The sequence below is a fragment of the Rhea pennata genome, chromosome 2 (genome assembly GCF_028389875.1).
Source record: "Rhea pennata isolate bPtePen1 chromosome 2, bPtePen1.pri, whole genome shotgun sequence".
NCBI classification, from domain to species: Eukaryota; Metazoa; Chordata; class Aves; order Rheiformes; family Rheidae; genus Rhea; species Rhea pennata.
Window position 1 is genome coordinate 15,658,890 of NC_084664.1, and position 22,601 is coordinate 15,681,490.

At 35.8% G+C, this 22,601-nt stretch overlaps 1 protein-coding gene across 13 annotated transcripts in view; it reads left to right on the forward strand.

Annotated features, from left to right (window-relative positions):
• PARD3 (par-3 family cell polarity regulator) overlaps positions 1–22,601 on the forward strand; it is a 470,717-nt gene that overhangs the window by 408,583 nt on the left and 39,533 nt on the right. Inside the window, exon 23 of one of the 13 annotated variants that reach the window (XM_062568919.1) lies at positions 21,135–21,201. The exons of the other annotated variants lie outside the window; for them this stretch is intronic. Within the exon in view, the coding sequence (XP_062424903.1) occupies positions 21,135–21,162 (28 nt within the window). The 3' untranslated portion in view covers positions 21,163–21,201. Of the gene's footprint in view, positions 1–21,134; positions 21,202–22,601 lie in introns of those variants that run through there. 13 annotated transcript variants of the gene reach the window in all.

Sequence of the window (22,601 nt, forward strand, 5' to 3'; positions counted from 1 at the left end):
GTAATTCAGCTCTTTTCCTCCAAAGCGCAGAAAAGTTTATGCCAAATTTAGATCCTAAATTTCCACTAAAAGTGATTTCACATTAGGGGCAGAATAGTTGCATTATCTTTTCCTTTGATTGTAAAGCAAAACAAGAATAAGGAGATTTGGACAAAATTAAATGGTAGCTTTTGGTGGCTGATTTGTATACGCTTAAGCATTTAAAGCTCAGGTGACCACAAACCTTGCCCTAACCCTGTAGCTGTGTTACAAAACGAACTCCTACAAAGTAAAATATAGATAAGATATATCAAGCCATTATAGTCCAGCCAAAAGCAGTACAAACATCACAAGAATTAGGAAAGAAAAGAAGAAGTTTTGCAAACACTGCCCGATCAGCTGTTACCCACCCGTGTCCTGGCAGCAGACTCCCAGCGCAGCCTTGCAGACCACTCCGCATTTTTTTCATAGACCCTAAGATCTGCTAGGTCAGCGTAAGAGCCAGGAACCACACCGTTTTCGGCTACACAAACTGTCTGTAATGACGTGATAAATACCTCCCATGTGCCATAGGGCTGAGGCAGTTTCCCTCTTCATATCAGAAGTATCAGCATTGGTAGAATTTCAAAATAATACGAAAGAAAAAAGTTAATGACCTTATTTCCAGTTATTTTATATTGTTTCCAAGCTCAATATGAAGAGAATTAAATCTTTTTGAGGTGTTTCAGGTGACAGACTCCGAAATGATATCAGGACTCTCAATATTCAAAAGAATATATTGTAAAAAAGTAAACACAACTTTAGTAAATCACTGGATCTTGTCAAATTAATTCTAAAATGAATCTGTAGTTTCCTAAATAGCAAAAAACCCCACCCTTAAAATTGTTTATTTTTCCTTCTTTTTCGTTTTGTCTGATTACAGTTTTAAACTGAAAAAAGAAATAAAACCTTTGTCTTTCTCTTATGAGCTCTCTCTCATTAAAGTTTTTATAGATCACTATTTCATTACAAATAAAGTTTGAAATCTTTAGATCATTTTCCCAGTCTTATAAAATATATATTTTATTTTATTTTATTTTATTTGTCTATTTGCTTTTTAACCTATTCTAGAATAATCTAGGTGTTTTTTTAAGCTATGTTAAAATAATATTTTAATTCCTATTCCATTTGAAACAGAATTGTTTCTCAGCAGAAGAACAAAAGTGTTCACCTATATCAGTGTTCAAACTATTCTGATATGTATGGAAGAACAGGACATATAAGAGTCCTGTTCATGCTAGAATTGTACCTGGAGCTCTCATGATGAAGACATTTACAGTTTGGCTTTTTCACTGCTAAAAGGTTAATCCTGTGCTATTTACAGATACAGATTTTTTGTGCCTTGCTGCAGTAGCAGTAGCACTAAGTTCACTGCAACATGTTCTATCTTCTGTCCTTTTTCCCCCTAATTTCTCCATATGGCACCATGATTTTTCATCGTACAGTATTTCTTGATAAAGAGGAAGAAAAATAAGAGTTTGCACTTACCACCAGATTGACCAATGTTTTATTTTAAAGGTATTATTACCTTTTTGATGCTGTTTTTAAAGGCATAATTCCTTTATTCCTTTGTTCTCTTAAATTTTGTAAGACATTTGAATATAGCATAAAAGCAATCTAAAACATGTAGTGTAGAAATTAGTAGAGTTTTATTCAATCTGTAATTGTGTCACTGTGCTTGTAAGTAATACCATTTGTAATGTTTATTGCAACAATTACAGTAATTGTTTATTAATTTGCTCTCTTAATATTTTCATCTTTAAATGATAACTTGCAGAAGGAAGAGTGAGATTTTAAAGCCATATACTAACAAAGCATGGAAAAAGGTTTTCATTGTAAATAATTCTTTTTATTCTTAAAAGTTAAGTGAAATTCTAGGAGTGAAAATTAAGTGAACTGTAAGAAAGCTTTTTGGTTCTTGTATTTTCATAAGGAAGATTTATTTTTGTAAAATGTCCTCAGGAAGATCTTTGAACTAGATTGCACAAGCAGTTATGAAATGAAACTCAATGAGGAAATAGGAGAGCTTTGCATTTGCTGATTCCTCACCCAAGCCATATGTTTTAACATGCATGGGGTTTGTTGTGCTATTTCAGGGTGGAGAAACAGTAAAAGCAAATATTCACACGCACAGCAGAATCTAAATCCAAGTCTTTCTGGACATAAATTTACTCTCTTCCAAAGGTTCCCCATGATGTTGCAGCAGCCATAGGGCGTAAGCCACCGCCATACACAGGACAGACAGACGCCCTCTATACGTCAGACCTCTCCATACTCAGTTGGAAAAGCTATTAACCAGTGACTGCAGGGCAGTGTTTTCACTTTTTCCATGTCTTGGCTTGTTTATGTTAAATCAGCCTGCAGGAGGTCTGCTGCGTCTCTCTGGCAGTTATTGCAAGGCTTGCTGTGGCAAATTCTATTTATGACACTTTCCGTATCCTCGGTGCAGTGAATCCTGGCAGACAATCTGGAAGATTTCCCATCTTTGTACTCATAGACGATAATATCTCAGTAATGGTGTTATTGTATTGATTCACTGCAATGGTCCGAAGTCCAGCTACAACAGTAGCCAAAAAATCTAGACACACTTTAATTGCTGGCATCACATTTGAAGTATTTGCTTGACCATTGGATGGAAAATATTAATTTGAAACTCCTCGTTCTTTGGCTAATTGAAGATAAAAATTGTATAGTAGCATCTCAAAGGTGTAGGAGAATGGACTCTGGAAAACTTTTTTTTTTTTTTTTTTTTGAACCATTTCAATGGCTATTAAGAGGAAATAATGTTACATTTGTATATTTTGATACTACAGCTATTCTTGTTGCATACCGTGTCAGTCATTTTATGGTCCTATGCAAGTAACGTATTGATGATTACAGAGATCTGAGATTATGTTATGATTCTGTATAAATGTAGACATATTAGGAATCATTAGTTTGCACACTAAACGTCTCTGTTTATTCTATCGTTAAGTCCCACTTTAAAACTGATGATGAAATTTTCTTTTACAGAAGTAAATCTCCCTCATAAAAACACATAAAATTACAACTTTTTTGGAACTTATTTCACTCTCACTTCCAGAATTTTACTTAATTTCTAAGAACAAATGCAGTTTATTTACAAAATGGATAAAAGTGAGTAACAATGAAACCATAAAGTTATGGCAAATAATTTTCTTTTTGTGATTTTAGAATCTTCTGTTCCTTTTGCTTTTAAAATGTGCATTTCATGGTTAAGTATGGGGAAATTAATCCACCTTGTTGGAAAACAAGCTAGTTTGGGTTGCCAGGACCTTGTAATCTGAGTGAAAATTATGTTTATATAGATGGCCATCAAAAGGCCAATGCTCATATGACTGCTGAGTGAGCAATGAGAGTAATGGGAGTTTTGGTGTCTTGGCTCCGCGCTGAGCTGCTGATGCGGTTTGATAAATGGGTAGAGCGCGGGGATCTGTGGGAGGAATTGGCTCACCCCGCAGCTTCCTGGGAGAGTGCCCGGAGCATCTGTCCACACGGCCTGGCCCTCAAGCTGCGCCCCGACGTATTTGCCGTCTTACTGTTAGCTTCAGCGCCGTGGCAGAGCTCGTGTGTCCTCTCTGTGGCTCCACGGATGCTGCGGCAGCGTGCGGCGTGCAATAACCTGCTTCTGCTATCTCCCTTTCCTTTGTGCCATATCACGTTTCCACATTCTCATGCCGTTTCACGTGTCATTGGCATGGAGGAGTTGACAGCTGCTAGCCGGTGGCAAGGCAAATGCATCCTTGCCTCCTTGCAGTCCTCCTCCTTGTGAATCTCACACTTCACATAAAGGGGAGGAAAAGGACTTTAAGGATGAAGAATTTCTTTGGCGCTTTGGAAGCCTTTTTCTTTCCATGATAAGAATCACCAGACTAATACATTTTGGGGTAGGGGGCATGTTTGCCTTTTAAGCATGATACCTGTGGAGTAACATCATTAATGTGTGAGCCTGGAAGTAGTGACAGAAGACAGAAGAAGTGAAATAGAGTTCAGCCCTTATACTTTCCAGCTGCTGGTGACAAATGCCTATCGTGCCAGAAATGCAAACAACATGTGGATGGGGTTTGTTTCCATTGTAAAGAGATATCAAGCTAAATTAATTTCCCTAGGCCCTCTCGGCTGCTGTTGACAAAATGTGCTTATAATGCAAAGTTAGGCTGAGGGTTAAGGGTGAGGGTGGGGAAGGTTTGAACTGCTGATCCCTAGACTTAAATTCCTCTTTAACGTTTTCTTTAATGGTGCAGGTATGATAGTTTTGCTTAATTACACCTTGCTGCCTCAAGCAGTCTTTCTCTTGAGTCACTGAATGTTTTATTACAACACCTTAAAATGATTATGAAAATTAATGGACTTGTACTGTCTCTAATTTACAAGAGCAAAATCTCCTGTTTTTTAATTTCAGCCATGTTAAAAGTATATGGTGGGGAAGAGTTATAAGGTTGAAAGTCTGCAATATGAGGTGGTGTAATGTAAAGTGTTGAGTCAAATTCATAGAGCTAGCAATATGTTTTTGACCTCAAATCAGCACAAAATTCTTTTTCATAGTGTTTACTGGCCTCAACAGTCCCGAGCTTATATCTACTTGGCATGCCCTTGGTGCAGAAGGCTCTTGCCACTGTATAGCCTGTTTTTTTGCCTTTCCTGTCGTCCTTTTGCTGAAGCTCCACGGAGACCGGGGTTGCAGCTGACAGATTTCACCATCACACGGCAGTTGCAGGCACAGGCAAAGGGTTACCATGCCCAGCACCATGGACCAAATTTTGCTGGTTTTACTCGAGTTGTTCTGCTGAGGTGCTTTAGTCATGAGCCGTCCCTGATACCACGGTGCGAGTGACAAGCACCAATGGCATGATGAAAGCCAGAAAGTTATCGTCATGGCACACGGCAGGAGATGATGCACGCGTTAGCAAAATATGCCCACGACTGTTTCCCCAGACTGCTTCTGCTGAGACTACTTCAGAATTTCCTAATGTGTTTTCTTAGAAGGCTCAACTGTAGTGTAGCATCTGTTCTGCATTTTTTAAATCTATTTTTGCCTTTTCTAGTGAGTTTCTGCTTTTACATTCACATTACTCAGAGGATGCTTGGCGATGCAGTGGGAGAGAGTTGGGATGCAATGAAGAAATAAACAGAGCTGGTTAAACTACATGTAATCTCTAAGGAATGAGAAGCCATTGGCCATCTTAATTCTATGAATAAGTATGTATTTAATAGCAGCTAATTAGAGATACAGTTAGTGGTCAATATGAATGTAGCCGCATATGAAAATGAACATGGTTTTTAAAAAAGGAAGAAAAATGCTGAATGTAGGTGGTAAAAATACTGAGAATTTTTTGAGCACATTTTAATTTAGTGTAAGAATTAATACACAAATAGCTGATAGCCTAAAGCAGTAGCAGTATCACTTAAATTTGTACATGCATGTACAAAATTTTTTTTTTTTTTAAATCAGTAGACCTATGGGTTCTCCATATCTGCCAAGGATTAGGGCCTATAAAAATTAGTAAAATATAAATTCAGAGAAGAGCCAGAAAATATCAGGACTTATTCTGAAGTAAATTTCTCTTAAGGAGGAGGGGAAAAAAAAAAAAAGAGAGAGAGAGAGGGGAAAAATTAGATTATATTTTACATCTGTACACATCAAGAATGTGGGAGTTTTTAAAAAGCTATTAGTTAAAATAAAGTAATTTCTGAGAAGTGCCATTCAATACTTACTCAAATATTAAAAACAATTTCCTAAGTAAAGTAAGAAAACAAACACTGAAGAGGTTTCTTACAGGAACATTTTAATTTAGAGCCAAAATGATGGATTTCCTTTCCACCTATTTTCAGCTTTTCCTGCAAATTGTATGTAAATGAATGCAAATAAGCAGTCCTCAGTACTAAGTTGCTTAGTGGTGGAAAAATGCATAAAATTAAGATGCTCAGAGAGAAATGTGCATCTTATTAAGGAAATATGTAAAGAATGTTTAAATTTAAATTAGGTGTTTCAGCTAGAAGTGTTATTGCTGCAGATCATAAAATGTTTTTTTGTGTGTGTGTGCATTTTAGTGAAAGTGAATAGAAGTTTTTTTTCTTCTGAAGATCTGGTAGAATTTGCTCTGCTCTGGCCAACCTTAATAAAATAAAATCTAGAAAATAACTAAAATGTCAGCGCTGCCATTTTGGACCCGTTCCACCAGCCTTCATTACCTGTTGTCTGGCTTCAGATCTTCAGCAGCACCTTGCCAGTAGAAAACACAAGGGTTTCAGTGGAGCTTATTCTGTGTGGTTTGGACTTACTTTTGTGTAGAGAACCTTTGGGCATGGTAGATTTACTTACTTATAATGCATTGGCTCCACGGCCTGTGCTGTTTTACAATTCATTTCTAAACATGGTTTGTTTTGTTGCTTGGATATGTTAGTTCCTGCATAGCTGAGGTCTGGCTGCCTTTAAGACTGTCATTATATTCATTAGGCCGGATGAGTTCAGCTGAAGCACCAGAGTTAATTAATAGAAGCCAATGTGAAGCTGAGAAGTCCCATGGTGAGGTACAGCCATGTATGAGGTCTGTATCAAAGACAGAAGAAACAGAGCCCCATGCCCACCTCCTGGCTAATTTTATTTCAGGTAATTTGGAGATTATATAGCTAAAAAAAATCCTTGACCTGTCTTAGCGCAATGAAGTTGGGCATACAAGGCATTTCACACAACTACATTTTAGGTTTCATTCTAATTAATATCCTTATATTTTGACTGAGGAAAATTATTTATATATCCATCCAGAACTTGATGGGTTTCACCTGAGGAGATCAAAAATTCAATTTGTCATTCTGATAACCTGAAGTTCTATTCTAGGGTCACTACATTATCTGAAAAAGTCATAATGATCTTTCTTTTCAAGTAATCTGAAACTTTGTAGATTCTATATTTCCTGCTCTCAACGTTTATTCCCTTTTCTTTTTAACATGATCATGCTAATAGTGTGTAGAATACAGTTACCACTGTGCACTGCACTGTTCCTCTCTACCCTTCTCTTACATTTCACTGTTATGCTTCACTCTTACCCTATTCAAAATTTCTGCAGTGAATAAACCTGAAACATAGCATGAATGAAGCCATGAAAACCAGAATACTGAATGTTTCTTATGGTTCAAACCTGCCTAAAAGCTGGAGCTGCAGCCAGCAGACTCTGCACCCCGTCCCTAATGGTGCTATATGTCATTGGAAAGGAAAACTCTCTTTGTTTTTCAGTAAGATATCAAATGAATAATGACTACGGTGTCATAAGGGATCAATGATCTCCATGCTATTTATGACCATGCAAACTAAAGTGTAATTTTTGTAGAATTACCAGTCTTAATGTGTTGCCAGGACAAATTCAGTTGGTAGAATTCATTAGCATATAAAATGAAGTAAGTTTATACTGCGTATTCCCAGTTTTGGGGTATATAAATCATACCCAAATCATCTCTATGTAAATCATCTGTTTTGGTTGTTGGTTTAGACTGTTTGCATTTTCCTTGCTGTGTAAGTGTTATGAAATATTAGCTAGACTGTCTTGGCAAAGATGCCCCCACATGCCTCATATTGGATGTGGAAAACATTTGCTCTTCTTGCAGACCTCCCATGTAATTGAAAGGTAAGAGTTGTATTATGTAGTTAAAATGCCTACTGGTAATTGGTATTTAAAATAAATCTCTGTAGGTCTAGGAACAGGAAGCGAAGGTATCTCTTGAATACCATTTGATGAGCACTTCTGAAATAATGGGCAAAAATATAGTGGATCTTTCAATGGTTGATTCCATCATGATTGATCTTACGGATTTTTGAAGTAATTGATGGTATTGCTTTAGTTCAGTCCGTTAGAGCAAATAATTATTAATCAATATGCACTTAGCTCTTACTTTAGAAGATAATTTTAACACATGATTTATTCTGAACATTTCAATTGAGCTACCTTTACAAGGAGAAAATCAATTGTCTAGTGGACTAAAGCACTTTAATTATCTGAAGAGCTATGTTCTTTTTTTAGGCATTTTTTAACATTGTCCCATACTGACAAAACTAGTAGAAGAGTTTGTCAGTATGGGACAATATTAAAAAATTACTGAGGATACTTTACCATACTCAGTAATTGCACTAATTCTGTCTTCCAGGTTATTTTGTTTTAGAAGTTTTCAGTTCAATATTGCAAAAATGCTAGGATTAAACATGAACTTTGGAAATTAAATAATACAGAAAAAGGAAAAAATAAATAGAGCTTCTTCTACATGAAAAAACAAGGGCTTTTTCTGTGAATGTGTCAGCAAATTTGTAATGTCTTTGCCTATTTGCTCATTCATAACAAGTGTAGCAGTGGAAAATTACAGTTAATTTGAAAGTATACCTGATGCCAGAGCTTAGACAGGGGTTTGAAATATTATAGAACAAAAGCTGAATGCATTAATTTGTTTTTTGTGAATATTAAATTTTTGAAATATGCAATACATTCTCATTATATTTTTATTTACCTGTTTTAATATGCTTGTAAATATTATTGTGACTTTCTGAAGCACATATTTACAGAGCATGTGCTATACATTCTTTTAAAGTAATTTGCACTTGGACTGAGGCATAAGGTTATGGAGCCATCTGTCATCATGGAAAATCATTAGAATACATAATATAATGCAGTTCCTCTCATGTTCAGGGTATATTTTAACCATATAAGGATAAGCTCTGCTCTTTAGATGCCCTTAGACAGGCTTAACAGTGAAACTTGAAAAAAAAAAATCTCTGCTAAATAGTCCCAATGCAATGTATTCAAGCCAAAATAACACTTCAATCTGCAAACAGTCCTGTGGATACTCTTTGAGATGTCCCATTTGGGACTTTGGGAATACATATATAACTATTTCAATCTGTAATAGCAAAAGGACCTTACATTCTTGAAATGTCCTAAATTTAATATTTGGCTTAATTTCCATTTCTTACTGTATTTCTTGTATTTCTCCCAAATTGGACAATGAATCCATAATCATAAATGTCCAATTTTCTATTTAATGAGATTATAGTCAATATTATTTCTGAGTTCTCATGGGTTTCCACCATACTACAATAGATGAATCAGTGTTTTCTTTGGAATAAGAGAAGGAATATTTGTGAGTTTTTAGCTAGTAGAAAAACTGTATATCTTCAAAACAGAAAGGTCCAAATTTTAGGAAGATGTTGTACTGGAAGCATTCCTGAATGTGAAACCTTAGTAAGAGGATGTTAGTAATGTACCTGCAAAATTTTTAAATAGTCAATTAATAAAGAGGCAGGACTACAGTGTAAGGACCTGATTACAGAAACACTTAAATGTGTTTACTTTTAAGTCATTAAGTACTGTGCATATGGAAAGCATACTGTCCTTGATTTCTGAGCCTTGATCTTCAAAGTGTTGTAGAAACGGAGCTTGTGAACCTTATCCCATTAGGTGCCAAGTGCCTTATTTTCTGTCTGGATTAGTGAGACTTCTGGCTGCTCAGTAGCTTGTAGCAGCTGACCTTGTTATCCAGACAATTAGAAAGAAAGGAGTGGTTTTGCTTTAAGGTACAAAAATATATTTTACTTGTTGTTAATTCCTATAGCTGCTTAAAAGACGGAGCAGAGTGACCTCACAGAGGATGTTCTGGAAGGAGGTTTTCTGGCGGTTGTGGGTTTTCCTGCCAAGAGGCTGTGAATGATGACCACACTTTAAATTTTGTTTCAGATGAGGTGGAAGAAATAGCAAATTGAATTTTGGAATAAGTCTTTGTTTTTCTCAAGTGTGTAACTTGAGGTTAGTTAGTGGCTTGTTCTGGGATCAAGGTTTCTGTAGGAGCAAGAAAGGGATCAGTCTTAAGTTATGTTTGCTCTTCTCTGCTGGTTTCTGAGAGTTTGTTTGCACTATCTTCCCCTTTTCTGAAAAAATAACAGCTTTTTTGTTTTACTCTCTGATGATGCTTGCAATCTAAACTTTTATCTTAGTATAGCTAGTTAAAACTATTCAGGAAAATCCTGGTCTGGTTTAAATCAACTGGAATTTTTCCATTCAATTCGGTAAATGGCCTTTCTGTTTTTACTCAATACCATTTTTGAAGAATTGCTTTTAAAAACCTGGACTTTAAAGCAGTTCTGTATCCTCTGGCTTATGAGAAAACATGGATGTGGAAAACATATTCGTATAGCTACTCAGTAGTTTTTTTCACTTGGCTGCTGTAACTATTTGTATTTTGGGGGTGATTATATTCATCACCAGATGGTCTGTCTAATGAGTACAATAAAGGTGATCTTGTCTAGCTTATTTTGTTCAACTTCCAACTGAAATGAACTATTCAGGAAGTGCACTTAGAAAAGCCTAGTTTTATAGGGTTCTAACATTAGAACAAAGGACAAGAGATCCTGGTATTACACTAGTATGGACTTCCACGTGCAGAAGTATAGTAGTGAGCACCTCCAACAGCCAAGAGGAACTGTCAAAGCACTGTAAAATCTAGCTGGTATGTGTGAAAGATCAAGCAGGGTTGACTCCTGGGATTTTTTCTATCAAGAGGCCTCTTTTTCCTTCCATTCTGTTGACTGCTGTCTTCACAGAGCAGTAGTATTGAGGTTCTGCAGATTTAAAACATCTGTCTTTCCATCTCGGGTGTACTACAGGGTAGCTCTGAAATTTAGCAGGATCAGAAAGGTTTTAGCTGACATGTTAGGTTGCCTTTGTTACCAGGAATTGTTGCCCTCAGTGAGGCTGCAGGCTGAGTAGGTGCACTGTTATTGTCCACAATGACATCCTATTCCTAATTTTTTCAAAGAATCTCTGTAGCCGTTATTATGGAATTCAGATCCAGCATGCTAAACTAATCAGGATTGGGGACGTAAATTATTTTGTAGCGCTTAATTTAATATTTTCATCAATGTGTGAATTTTGTTCTTGAGATTCATGAAAATAATGGCAGGCTTGAGATCTCAAACATATTGTTGTAAGGAAAAAGATCATGAAAAATTAAAATGAAGTTGGAGTTGGATTAATTTTACTATTTATAAATAGTTGATAACATACTCTTATAAACCACCCGAATTTTCATACTGCAATGAGTTTGATAGATTTGGCTTATTGGCACAAATAAGTATGAGCTTGAAATTCATATATACTTATGTCACATGAAGAAGTGTGCATTAAAACCGAGTCTTAAGAGTAAATGATAAAGTTTATGTTTTTAGGTTATCCAAGGCAAACATAATTGTAATGCCTTTATTAATACTCACCATGGGCTTAAGCTTTCAGGTTTGAACTCACATAAAACTGTCTTAATTTATGAGCTATGTCATGTTAGTATTGGATAACTAGCTAGAAGATAAATCTGTACTTAATACAAATCTGTCTGAGTTGATGATAGTGGGTATAATTTATATAGAAAGTCTAGTTTAGTTATGAGAAAAAAAAAAAGCAGTTTTATGTGACAGCTTTAGATGTAGGAATAGTTATTAATCTTGGATCACTGCATATATTCTCAGGAATACTTTGTGTTTGCACCTTATCTAGTATTTGAGAATTTGGGATTTTTTGCATTTTATATTCACTCACAGCAAAAGTGTATTGTCATGTGTAATTTTGGAGATTTCTGCTCTCTACAAGGTAGTAAAATAACTATTTTAATTTTTGATAATCTCTGCTGAGAACTTAATTCTGACACATCGAATAACAGCATGTTTGTGGGGGACAGGTATCAGATCTCAGTTAGAGCATATCCTTTGCCTTCTGATTCTGTAAGTGAAACAGGAGAAAGGAGCACGCTTAAGCCTAGTGATCATTCATTTACAAAGGTAGTTATAGATGTCTCCTTCATGTTTTATTTTGGGAGTAGAAGGCTGAAGGCTTCAGAAGAAGTTTTCTTGTCCTTTATTAACTGGAAGTAACTTGAAGCAGTCCCATAACTGATTAGCCTGGTATGCTATTCGTACAGAATATGCAATTAGCCTATGCTAATAATAAGCAATATTCAGCTCAAATGTCAGAGTCTAAGCAGCTTAGACAACATCTGTTTGAGCAAGACATGGAATGCACATTATATCCCTATTTTACAGAACACCACTTAACCAAAATTCTTGGTTATCCAAAGTTTGCTTATATCCCCCAGAGTTGCAGACTATACAGATACTAGTCAGCTTAGCTGAGCACCATGCCCATAAAGCTGGCATTTTGGAAGCCAGCTGGCATCTCTTTGCTGTATTCTGGGAATAAGAACATGAAACGCAGCCTGTTTGGGAGGAGAGGAGGCCAACAGGCTTTGGAAAGGCTGAGAAAATCTTTTCCTTTCTGATAAAATAAATGTGTTTTCAGCTGAAGATTTTGATGCTCCCTGAAGACATTTGGTTAGCATGAAGATGGAGGGGTAGAGAAGAGCCACTACAGTATGTCTGTGACCTTGTATATATAATGCACATATGTGTTTCATTATAAATATTGATTGGGGGGAAATCACACAAAAATTACAGAATCAGTGAATTTTGCTAAAAATACATTTCTGAATATAATATTCTGCCAGAATATTAACTTTCTTTTTGAAGAAGACCATAAACTTTTTTTGCATAGAGAATCTACTTTAGAAGTTTCATTGCTTTTCTCAGTGTCTGTGGTTCTGCATGAATAGCTCATTTTTCATAGTTTGATCATGAAAGTCAGATTTAGGTTCTGATTTCAGTCTCTTTTCCTACCTACTGGTCAATGTCCAAAGTAATTTTTATTTGTGCTATTATTCAGACCATGATTCTAAGGAGTGATAGCTCTTCTGTAGTCAATAAAGCAATTGCTTTTATTAGCAAGCCCATTTTCCCACTGTTACCTTGACTTGAAGAAAGAATTTACTTCATTGTGTTAGAGAGAATATTTTCTGACAGCTTTTGAGTACAGATCATTAAAAAATTACCAGTTTGAAATGTTGACTTTTGTCTCTTTCTTTGTCTCCTTCTATCTCAGAAATAGCTTATCACATCTTTCAACTTTCTAAATAATTAAATCTCCTTGAAAACTCATGCATATTCTGTGTTGGATAGAACAGGTTGTAATTAAGCAGAGTTATTAACGATTTTGTTGTTGATAAATTTGGGCCCAACTCTGTTCTTGCAGATATCAATTGACTTTATTGGTCTTGCTCCATCAAGATTACTGTTGTAAAACTGGAGTAACAGAATGTAAAACTGTACCAAGAGCATGTGTTTGCTATATGGATAGTGTAAGATTTATGAATCTTTACCTGTCCATTTCTTTAGATTTAGCAGCTCCTGTTCTGTAATTTAGGAAATAGATAAGTGCTTTTTTTGCTGCTCACTAATTGTCAGCTGATTTATAAAAATTAATTATATTTATTACTTGGGGATAAAACTGGAACATCATACATTAGGGATTTGTGTTTGAGTCCAAGCCATGCTGACACTAAGATCAAGGTTTTGTTTAGAAACTGTCTGTTGAGCAAAGAATATTTTATCATAACTCTGAGCCTCAGAAAGAGGTTTAACCATTTCCTAGCTGCATTATTAAGAGGCTTAATAAACCCAATACATTTTATTTTCAAGTTTACCCTTCAGCTATCTAGGAAAAGACATATTTTCATTTTAAATTAGTTTATTTTCGTTCTTCCTCTGACATACCTATCCTGAATTTTTCTGAGTGAAAGCTTTCCCTGAGAGCTATCCTCCTGAGACTGTTTTAGTGTGGAGACTAATGTTGCTTCGTAAAGGATCATTGGTGTTAGTTTTACCTTCAGTGAGGTCCCTCAGTTATATCTCGATGTTTCAAGGAGATATAATGCAACCATAAACACATCACTAAAGTGCTGCTTGTTACTATATTAGAGCCTAAAATGATGCTTCACTAACAGACAGGGGTGTAAGAAACTACAAAGATTTTAGACCCTCACGTTTACATTTTTGCACTTTGTCATTCTGACAAGGTAGATTCAAACTAGAACTATTTTATTATTATTTGAAGGAAGAGCTTTTATGGAGTAGGAATGTGAGCTTGGTTAGAGGTGCATGCCTATTGTGCACATTAAATAGGTAAGCAGATGTTCATTTTAACACTCTGGGGTAAATTTTCACGTCCTCAACGTTCTGTATTGAACACCGACGTGCGAGTTAGTCTTCTTCAGCTGTTTGCTCAGTTGAGAGAGATATGGTCCGAATTTTGCCCTTCAAAAGATCTTCCCCTCTGTGGAGGAACCAACAATGCCAACCCCGCCCTCACATTCCCTCTCCTGAGTCATATTCTCCTTATCTGGGCAAGCAGAGTAGTGTTGATAAATCAAATTTTATATTTCTGCCCACCAGAAATATAAACGCTCGAGCTGTATTGCAGTGAGGACAGGAAGAGTGTTTAGAGATAGGCTCTCAAAGCACCTCTGATGTTCAGCTGAAAAGATTTGACTTCCAACAATTTTAGAGGTATATCTTGTTGGTTCTGACATACTATTAAGGAGGGAATAGTGGAGGGTAGTGCGTGGGGTCAGCTGAATTGCCCACCAGACTAAAACTTGCAGATAATAAATGCATGGTAGAGGAAAGATCAAGGTTAGCAGAGGAGAAGGAGAGACTGTGGAAGCTTCTAATCATTTTACCTAAATTAAATTCCACCTGATATTTTTAATTTTTTGAAATGCACTAGATAAAAAAGAATCAGTTTCTACTTTCATGAATTTATTTTTCTGCTACACTGACCCATAGGCTTGTATTCAATTATTTATAATGATGTATCAGTAGCCAGGGAGGCTTCAGATCTAATATGCTAATGGCAGTATTGTATCAGTGTATGAACTTAAAAATTAGGAGGAATGAGACATTTTAATGATTTAGTCTCTTTTCTATATTAACCCTTAATAATTTGAACTCTTCTCTGCTGATACAAATTTTCAGTAACAGTGTAGTGTGACTTTCTAGTGGTTCATTCCCTGTGTAGGTGCCTTACAAGATCATCAGAGACAGATATGTGAAAATGTCAAAATCTCTATACGAATCAATTCATGTAAACATTGCAAGTCCATGTCCTGTCTGCCCTTAGCAATACGGCAGAGAGCTTTCTCAGGGTTCCCTATGTGTTTTGCAGTGAATCAAGACATATTAAACAAGGGCAATTCAGACCCTATCCTCAGCTGCTTGTTCATATTCCCTATGGGGAAGTTCCCTTGCTGTACTTCTCTCCGCATGGCATCTCAGATGTGTTTCTTTTTTTAAGCAAGGATTTGGCCCTGGGATCTTTTTGATGTAACATCTGACAATATTATCAATGCTTGTCATCCCAAGATCATGAGAGTGTTTAAAAAAAGACTTGAGATTGAATTTTTTTTCTGTTCTTTTGACTTGGTTTATTGATTTCTGAGCCTTTAGAGATTCAGTGGTTTCTGTTTACAGGTTTGTCTGTGCCAGCCATGTGACCAGGTCCTACTTTACAGAAAAAAGAAGGGTTTTTTTGAGCAGTAGAACTGAAAGGCTTTGGGTCATATGGATGCATGTCCGTTATTTTCTTAACTCGTTATGCCTACTACAATAACATGAGCTCCCGTCAGAAAAAAAGGCAGCAGTTCTACACAGAACAGCACATACATGTCTAAAGATACGGCCTGCCTAGCCAGGACAGGTATGATTAACCAGCTGGCAGCTCCGAAACAGTGTCTCAGGATTGAGTTATGAGTGCATTTCCATCAGAGTGGGCAGCAAGTTCAGTTTCTGTCTTAGACCCAGCCAGAGATTTGTACAAAACTCCTAGTAAGTTAATTACCATTGAGACTTTTTACCCCTAAATTTAACTTAAACTAGCCTGTAGAATCAAGAGTTATTAGAATGGCTCTTCATAGATTGAAATACAGGCAACTCATATGACCATAAAAGCTTCCTTTTCTTAGGAAACTAGATTAAAAATGTAAGGGATGTGTAACTCCCGTCACTTGGAGCTTTAGGAAAATATATAAATGTCATAAGTCTAGGGATTAAATCATAAGACTTGGATAACAGAACTGCTATATGCTGCTCATAAACCGATCTAATTTCTCAGATATAAAATGTGTGACTGGGGTGTGCAGTTTTAAGAACATTTTTCCTATTTACTGTGGCAGACTGTTGGCAGGAGGAAGCAAAAGTGACTGTTACATAGGCATGATATAACTATAGCAACTAAATGGAAACTGAGGTGGAAACCCCAGACATAGGGCTTTCATTAAGAGAATAATAGTCTCTATTCTCCACTCGCATTGCTAATCACTTCCTATTGGTGATTTTATAACCACAGAAAGCTCTGTGAATTTAACTGCTGGAAGTTACCTTTCTGTTTCTTTTAACAGCATCTAAAATTCATGCTCAGGGACAGCAATCAATCAGAAAGCAAGTCTTTGCTCTGAGTTAGTCTTTGCAGGTGCTTAAAAATTTTTTTTTAATTCTTTCCCACTTGGCCATGTGCAATACCGTTATCCTCTTGATGAGGTCAACGCGAAAGTCTCTTCTGAGCTCACTGTCAGGGCTGCTGCGGTGACTGGCAAGCCCGGGGTGCTGAGAAGCTGTGCAGGTGGCAAGCTTTGCCCTAGAGACAAAGCACATCACCTCTGTGCCTCTTATTTTGGCCGAAAATACACAACTGAACCTTTCCCAGAAGCGGCAGCAATAAACAATTACACCACTTCCAGCGTCAGCAATTTTAAATGCTAATTGTGTGTGCTAATGGATGAATGTGGGGGCCCTTCTAGCACGAACATAATCTTTTTTTTTTTTTTTTTTTTTTTTTAATGATCATGTCCACAGTACTCTCATTATTAGGTTCACTGCATGTCTATTTTTTAGTAATTCTATAATGTGGCCTGTTTTCCACACTAATGTATAGCTTCTACAACTTTTTAGCGATTCTTTTCCAGTTTTTCTAGTTGTTTCCTCCTGAACATGTGTCATTGCGAAATGTTAGGTGACCTAATAGTGCCCCTTTACCTTAAAAATAAAATAAAGCTAAAACAACATTAAAAAACCTGTAAGACTTTAAAAGTAGCCTCTATTTTACTTTCTCCATGTCAATCCAAGATCTATCCGACAGCATCATTCATTATTCACTGTTCTTGAAGTAGATAAACCTTTGTGCAAGTCTCCTTATTTATAATAACATTTGTTTTAAATCTCTTCAGACTGAAAGATTTAATTTTCAGTAAAGAGATGTTATTAACTAAAGGTACAAATGAAGTGATTTGTTACAGTAGTGAATTGTTTATGATTTACTGAGTGTTAGCCAGAAACACTAGCTTATTAATCCATTTCAAACACTTGTAACAGTATTTTTATGAAGAGTATTCTTTATCATTGAACTAACTAAGATCACATTTACATTAGTGTTTAAATTCAGTGGAAAAAAAACAATGTAGTCTGAATATGACAGATGTACCATAAGAGCTTAAACACCTGTTTGCTGTTTAGTAATTTAAGAGATTTGGAAAGCATCAGCACAGTGTAGACTTAGCACTTACGTGACAAATACATTTTTTCTCTAAGATTTTCAATCATCACATAAAAGTGGTTGGTTTAAGTGTTTTTTTGTAATATTCCAGCTTCTGTTTTAGTTTTTATTAATCTCTTATAAAATTTAGGATATTCCTCTATCGTGTAGAGTGAAATATTGCAGTGTTTGAATGCTAGATTTTCCCTGTTGAAAATACGTAATTTGTGGGGAGGGACTACTCTGTCCACTCTCAAAAGGGCATTTTTTTTTTTTTTTTTGGCTTATTTACAGGTATGAATCTGGAAAGGTATCTCAGAGGTCAATGTATTGCCATGTGAAAGCATATTTCTGTTTGCCTTTCCTCCTTTACGGTGGCTGTGCTGTATTCTGGTATATGAGAAGTGAGAGTAGGAAGTGGTAAGCGGAAAAGGGTCAATAATGTGTTTATCATATCACTAATATATTACAAGGGACTGTAATGTCTAGAGTGCTATTTTAAAAAAGCATACTCTGCTGTGAGTGCTAAGCCAGCCATTGCTTAGCATCTAAGCTACTTTAAAGTAAATTTTTCTGATGTTCTTAGTATTCTTCAATTATGATGCCAGCTTCACCAGCAGGACACAGTTTTTAGGGACAAATCTTCAAGAAGTTGATGTGATCAAATTTATGTAGTTGGTTCTACTTGTCTGTGGGTCATCTTTGTATTTTTAAAAGACTGTGGTCATAAAAAGGGAGGCTAGATTTGCCTGCAGACGAGCTGTAATCCTCGAGTCCCTGAAATCACCAAGAAGGTAGCATGGTCTAGTTGCTCCTCCTCCCTTGCTAGCACGTTCCCCTGAAGCAGAAGACTTGGGAGGATGCTACCTGAATCCATACAGACAAAATTTTCAATTTGCAGATGTCCATCCCAAACAGGATGAGACCTGAAAATGTACCCATAGCAGTTAGAAATATACTTCTCTTAACTCTAAATGGGACTCTGTAGTGCTACTTCAGTTGGATAGACCTGTGTGTATTCACATATGCAGACACATGCATATACACTTTGAGTAAAGCAAATACAGTGCATAATAGACAAAACAGTTTAATATATATTTTTAATGTATTCTTTTTTTCAGCTATGTAGTTTATTCATCTAAAATAATACATATATTTCTTTTAGTGGTTAGTGTGTATTATTACGCAAAATCCACAGATATTAGCAAATCATTCAGTCAGCAGAGAAATTTAACTCTTACTTTATTTGCTACTACTGTTGGTTGATACACTTCGGTAAATTAAATAAACAGAGAGAGGCCTTGCGCAGCCAAGTACCTTCTAGCTCCAGAAATACACAGTGCATTTATCTTTCATCCTTGGCCACTCTGGCGGTATTCCAAAACAGTCATGTCTTTAGAAAGTAAAAGTGAAGCGTACGCTTTAGTTCACTGACTGTTGTACAGAGCTGATTTAGGCTTGTAACCATTATTATAATCTTGTTTAGTGTTTGGGTTTCGGTATCTCCTCGAGGCCACAGTCTGAGTTAGTCCCCGATGATGTCAGACACTGTTTGAACAGAGTCTGATTTGAAGCACAACTAATGTTACAATATTGGAATACAGAAGATAGAATCAATAAAAATTGAAGAACCTGTTTATTTTCTTTTTTTTTAAAGCACCAAGATAGTTTTCCAAAAAAAGTTAAAATTAATTTCAGCCTCAAAGTAGCATGGATATTTTATTTCTGTGCCAAAATGTATTACATGTGGGGGAAAAAATTACTTTTGAAATTCCTTCATTCTTTTCATCTGATTTTTTTTATCGGTTCCTCAATACCTTCTTCAGTTGGATATTTCAAATTCATCTAATCTCAATTTAAAGTGTGAGCTGAGAGAACCAAAAAAACACATACATTGTAAATCATTCCAGAGGTTATCATCCTTACTGTGGTAATATATACTTTTCTTTTAATAGACATCCATTTGAAAGTCTGGTGACTAGAACTGAATATGACTTTCTTTTAACGTTCTTATCAATGTTGCATGCGGATTAATGTGGCTTTTCCATTCTAAAATTGTACATCCATGTGCATAAATTCACATGTTATATGTGAGCCTTTTCAATTGGTTGTTAAGACTACTAAGACTTTTTATCTCACTGTGGACTGCAGCTTTGTTTTTAGATATTCAGATGATCTAATGAATCTTGAGTCTGTCTACTACTCAATCCTATAGGCTCTTTATAATTTGCTTGTCTGTAAAATACCAGTAAAGACATGGCCATTGGGTGATGGTTCCCCATTTACAATTTCTTCTTCAGATTCTCTGCATTCTTTAACATGTTTAGTATAAGCCATGTTGATTTTGTCCAATGCTACTTTTTCATCAAAAGGATAATATGGAGGGATATTTATACAGAAATTAAGGCAAGTATTTTCAAAAGTTATCTTTATGAACTGAATTTGTAATATCATCACAAAATGATATGAAATTTGCTAAGAAGACCTGTTTTCTATTAAACACTGTTGATTGGTATTAATCATGCTACCACTCAATCCAACTGATTGCCTCTTTTAATATTATTTCCATAGTTTTTCCCTGCAATGATGTCATGTTGAGATGATCCCACTTTCTTCCTTTAAATATTGACACATTATCTTTTTTCTAGATTTTAGAATGTATTTTGTGTTACAGTAGATATTAAACTTCAAAATCAGTGTCCAGAGGAACTCCTCAGCCAGTTCTTTAAAAATTATTTAGCACAAATAATCTAATCTTGCAGATTTGAAAACAGCTCATTGTAGATATTTGCTATTTAGTAGCCTCCCTATTTAGTATTTGAATAGCCAGCACTTATTCTTCCCCAATATAAGAAAATGTCATTAATTTACATTATTACCAATCACTTCTACCTAGTAATGGACATAGAACTATTTTCCATTTCATTTATGGTCAGAACTTCCTTCTTATTAGACAGATTTGTCCACTGCCATCTTTAAAACAAAAATGAAATGAAAAAAATCACAGATCTCTCATTTCTGCACTTTCTTGAGTTGGGATGTGAGGAGTGTTGCTGTGGGAGTAGAAAGCTATATATGGATTGTGAATTTTAAAATTAATGCTGCTTCATAATTTGTCTGTATTTAATATCAATCATTACTACAAAGTTGATGCAAACCATTATTACTCTGTACCCTTAATAAAACTATACAAATATTAGGAAAATGAGTTTTAAAACTATGCAGCTGAACTTTTGATATCATTAAAAAAACTCCAAAAAACAAAAATCAGAAACCAGAAAAAACCACGTGCTTTGCTCTTAGATATTGTTGGGTTTATATTGCTTTAAAATGCATTCAAGTATGTAGTTCTGCTTCTCTACTCCTTTACTTCTTCTTTTAAATTTTATTTTGACATTGGCAAATTGAATAAACAAATGCCAACAGAATCCTGATACTGTGTTGAGAAGCTTTCTAATAGCCAAAGCAACTGCATACTAAGTGCTTGAAATGCTGGAGGCGCTTTTCTCCTATCCTGTAGGAACATTATTTTCAAAAATCAGAACATCATTCTTGCTTAGTTTTAAATATCAGGCTAATCCATTTGGAGTTTGCATCACGAATTCAATTTTCAATCTAAAAAAAATGATCATTTGGAATTTTTTTTATATTGTCTAGGTTAGAAAAGAAGAAGTTATCTAATTAATACTTGTTTTCTTTGAAGAATTATCTGGATTTTAGTAAGGTAACACTGCCCGTTTGCCTGATGTGAAATAGAGTTGCATGAGCCTGCCGTATTGAAAAAACAATCAAGGGAATACTAATACTTTTATTGTCCTTGGGTTTGGTGCTTACTTAAGAAAGAATCCTCTCCGTGCTTCGCAACATTTTGCCAGTTTCCTGAAGGCTTTTTACAGCTTGCATTGATTGTTGCTACTAATTGGAGAAGTGATTGAAACACGCTTGCCTCTTGCGTTTGGTGGCCCGGCACTGCCGTTAGCAGCAGCTCTGCCCTCTGCCCCTCGTTGCCCGGGGGGGGGGTCAAAATATATCGTTGTGCTGGAGCACAGTATTGCGTAACAAGGGTTGTAACAGTAGAATAGCGCAAACTTCTTCTTCTCTTTTTTTCTTTCTTTTTTTTTTGGTATGAAGAATAACTTATCAAGGAAAAGAATGACCTGCTAACTATATTTGTCTTACACTTTGAGTAACTGCTGGCAAAATACAGAGTCCTGAGATGTGCTGTGTAAATATTTTATGAAGGAAGCTTCTCCAGCAGAGATGTTAATAATTTAAAATATGATGTACTACATACTGAGTTTTAGGCACAGACATTTAGTAATAAATTTGTATTTTGTATGAAAGCCTAGTACATGATTCCCTTACCACATATTTTGTGTTAAAATTGTGTTTGCATGTCTTTCTTCATAAATTATGCCTATGTATATACATGTCATAATAAACTTGGATTTTAAAACCAGACATGGTTCCAGGGTCCATTCAGAAAGGAGTATAGGTCAGACCTAAAAAAGGTCTAGCCTCCAAGTTGATAGTACATGCCTTTTAAAGTTCTGTGGAGTAGATTCCAAGAAACCAGTATTTTGTTGTATGTTAGTTTTTCCTTCTGAAGCTTCCTATCCAGCTAATAAAGGGATTCAAGGACTTCAGAAAATCAGCCACTCAGAAATGTAATTATCCTCTTTAAGTCTGAGCAAGTATTATTCTTGTAAGCATGGCTGGAGCAATGGTAGCATTCATCTTTGGCTCAGTAGATGGTGGGTTAGAAAGGTTGGCAAGGAAGCAGGAGACCTGCGTTGTAGATCCTTATCTTCTTGTGTCCAGGTCTACACTCATAACTCCTCTGGACTGAGCCTTAAATGGTCTGTATTCAAAAAACTAATTTATGATATTCTACATACCAGCTTATTAAGATTATTTGAACTGTCTGGATTGTTTCAGAATAATGTTATGGTGATAAATATTCACATTATATTTCCAGTTTTCACAGGGATTCGTGCTGGGCAAACAAAGCTGATAAACCACACAACAATAAAGCAGTATAAAGAAGAGCTAATAAATGTGTCAATCAAAATATCTCTTAATTCTTTGGGTTTACAATTTTGTTTGCCAATTGTGCTGTTTGTA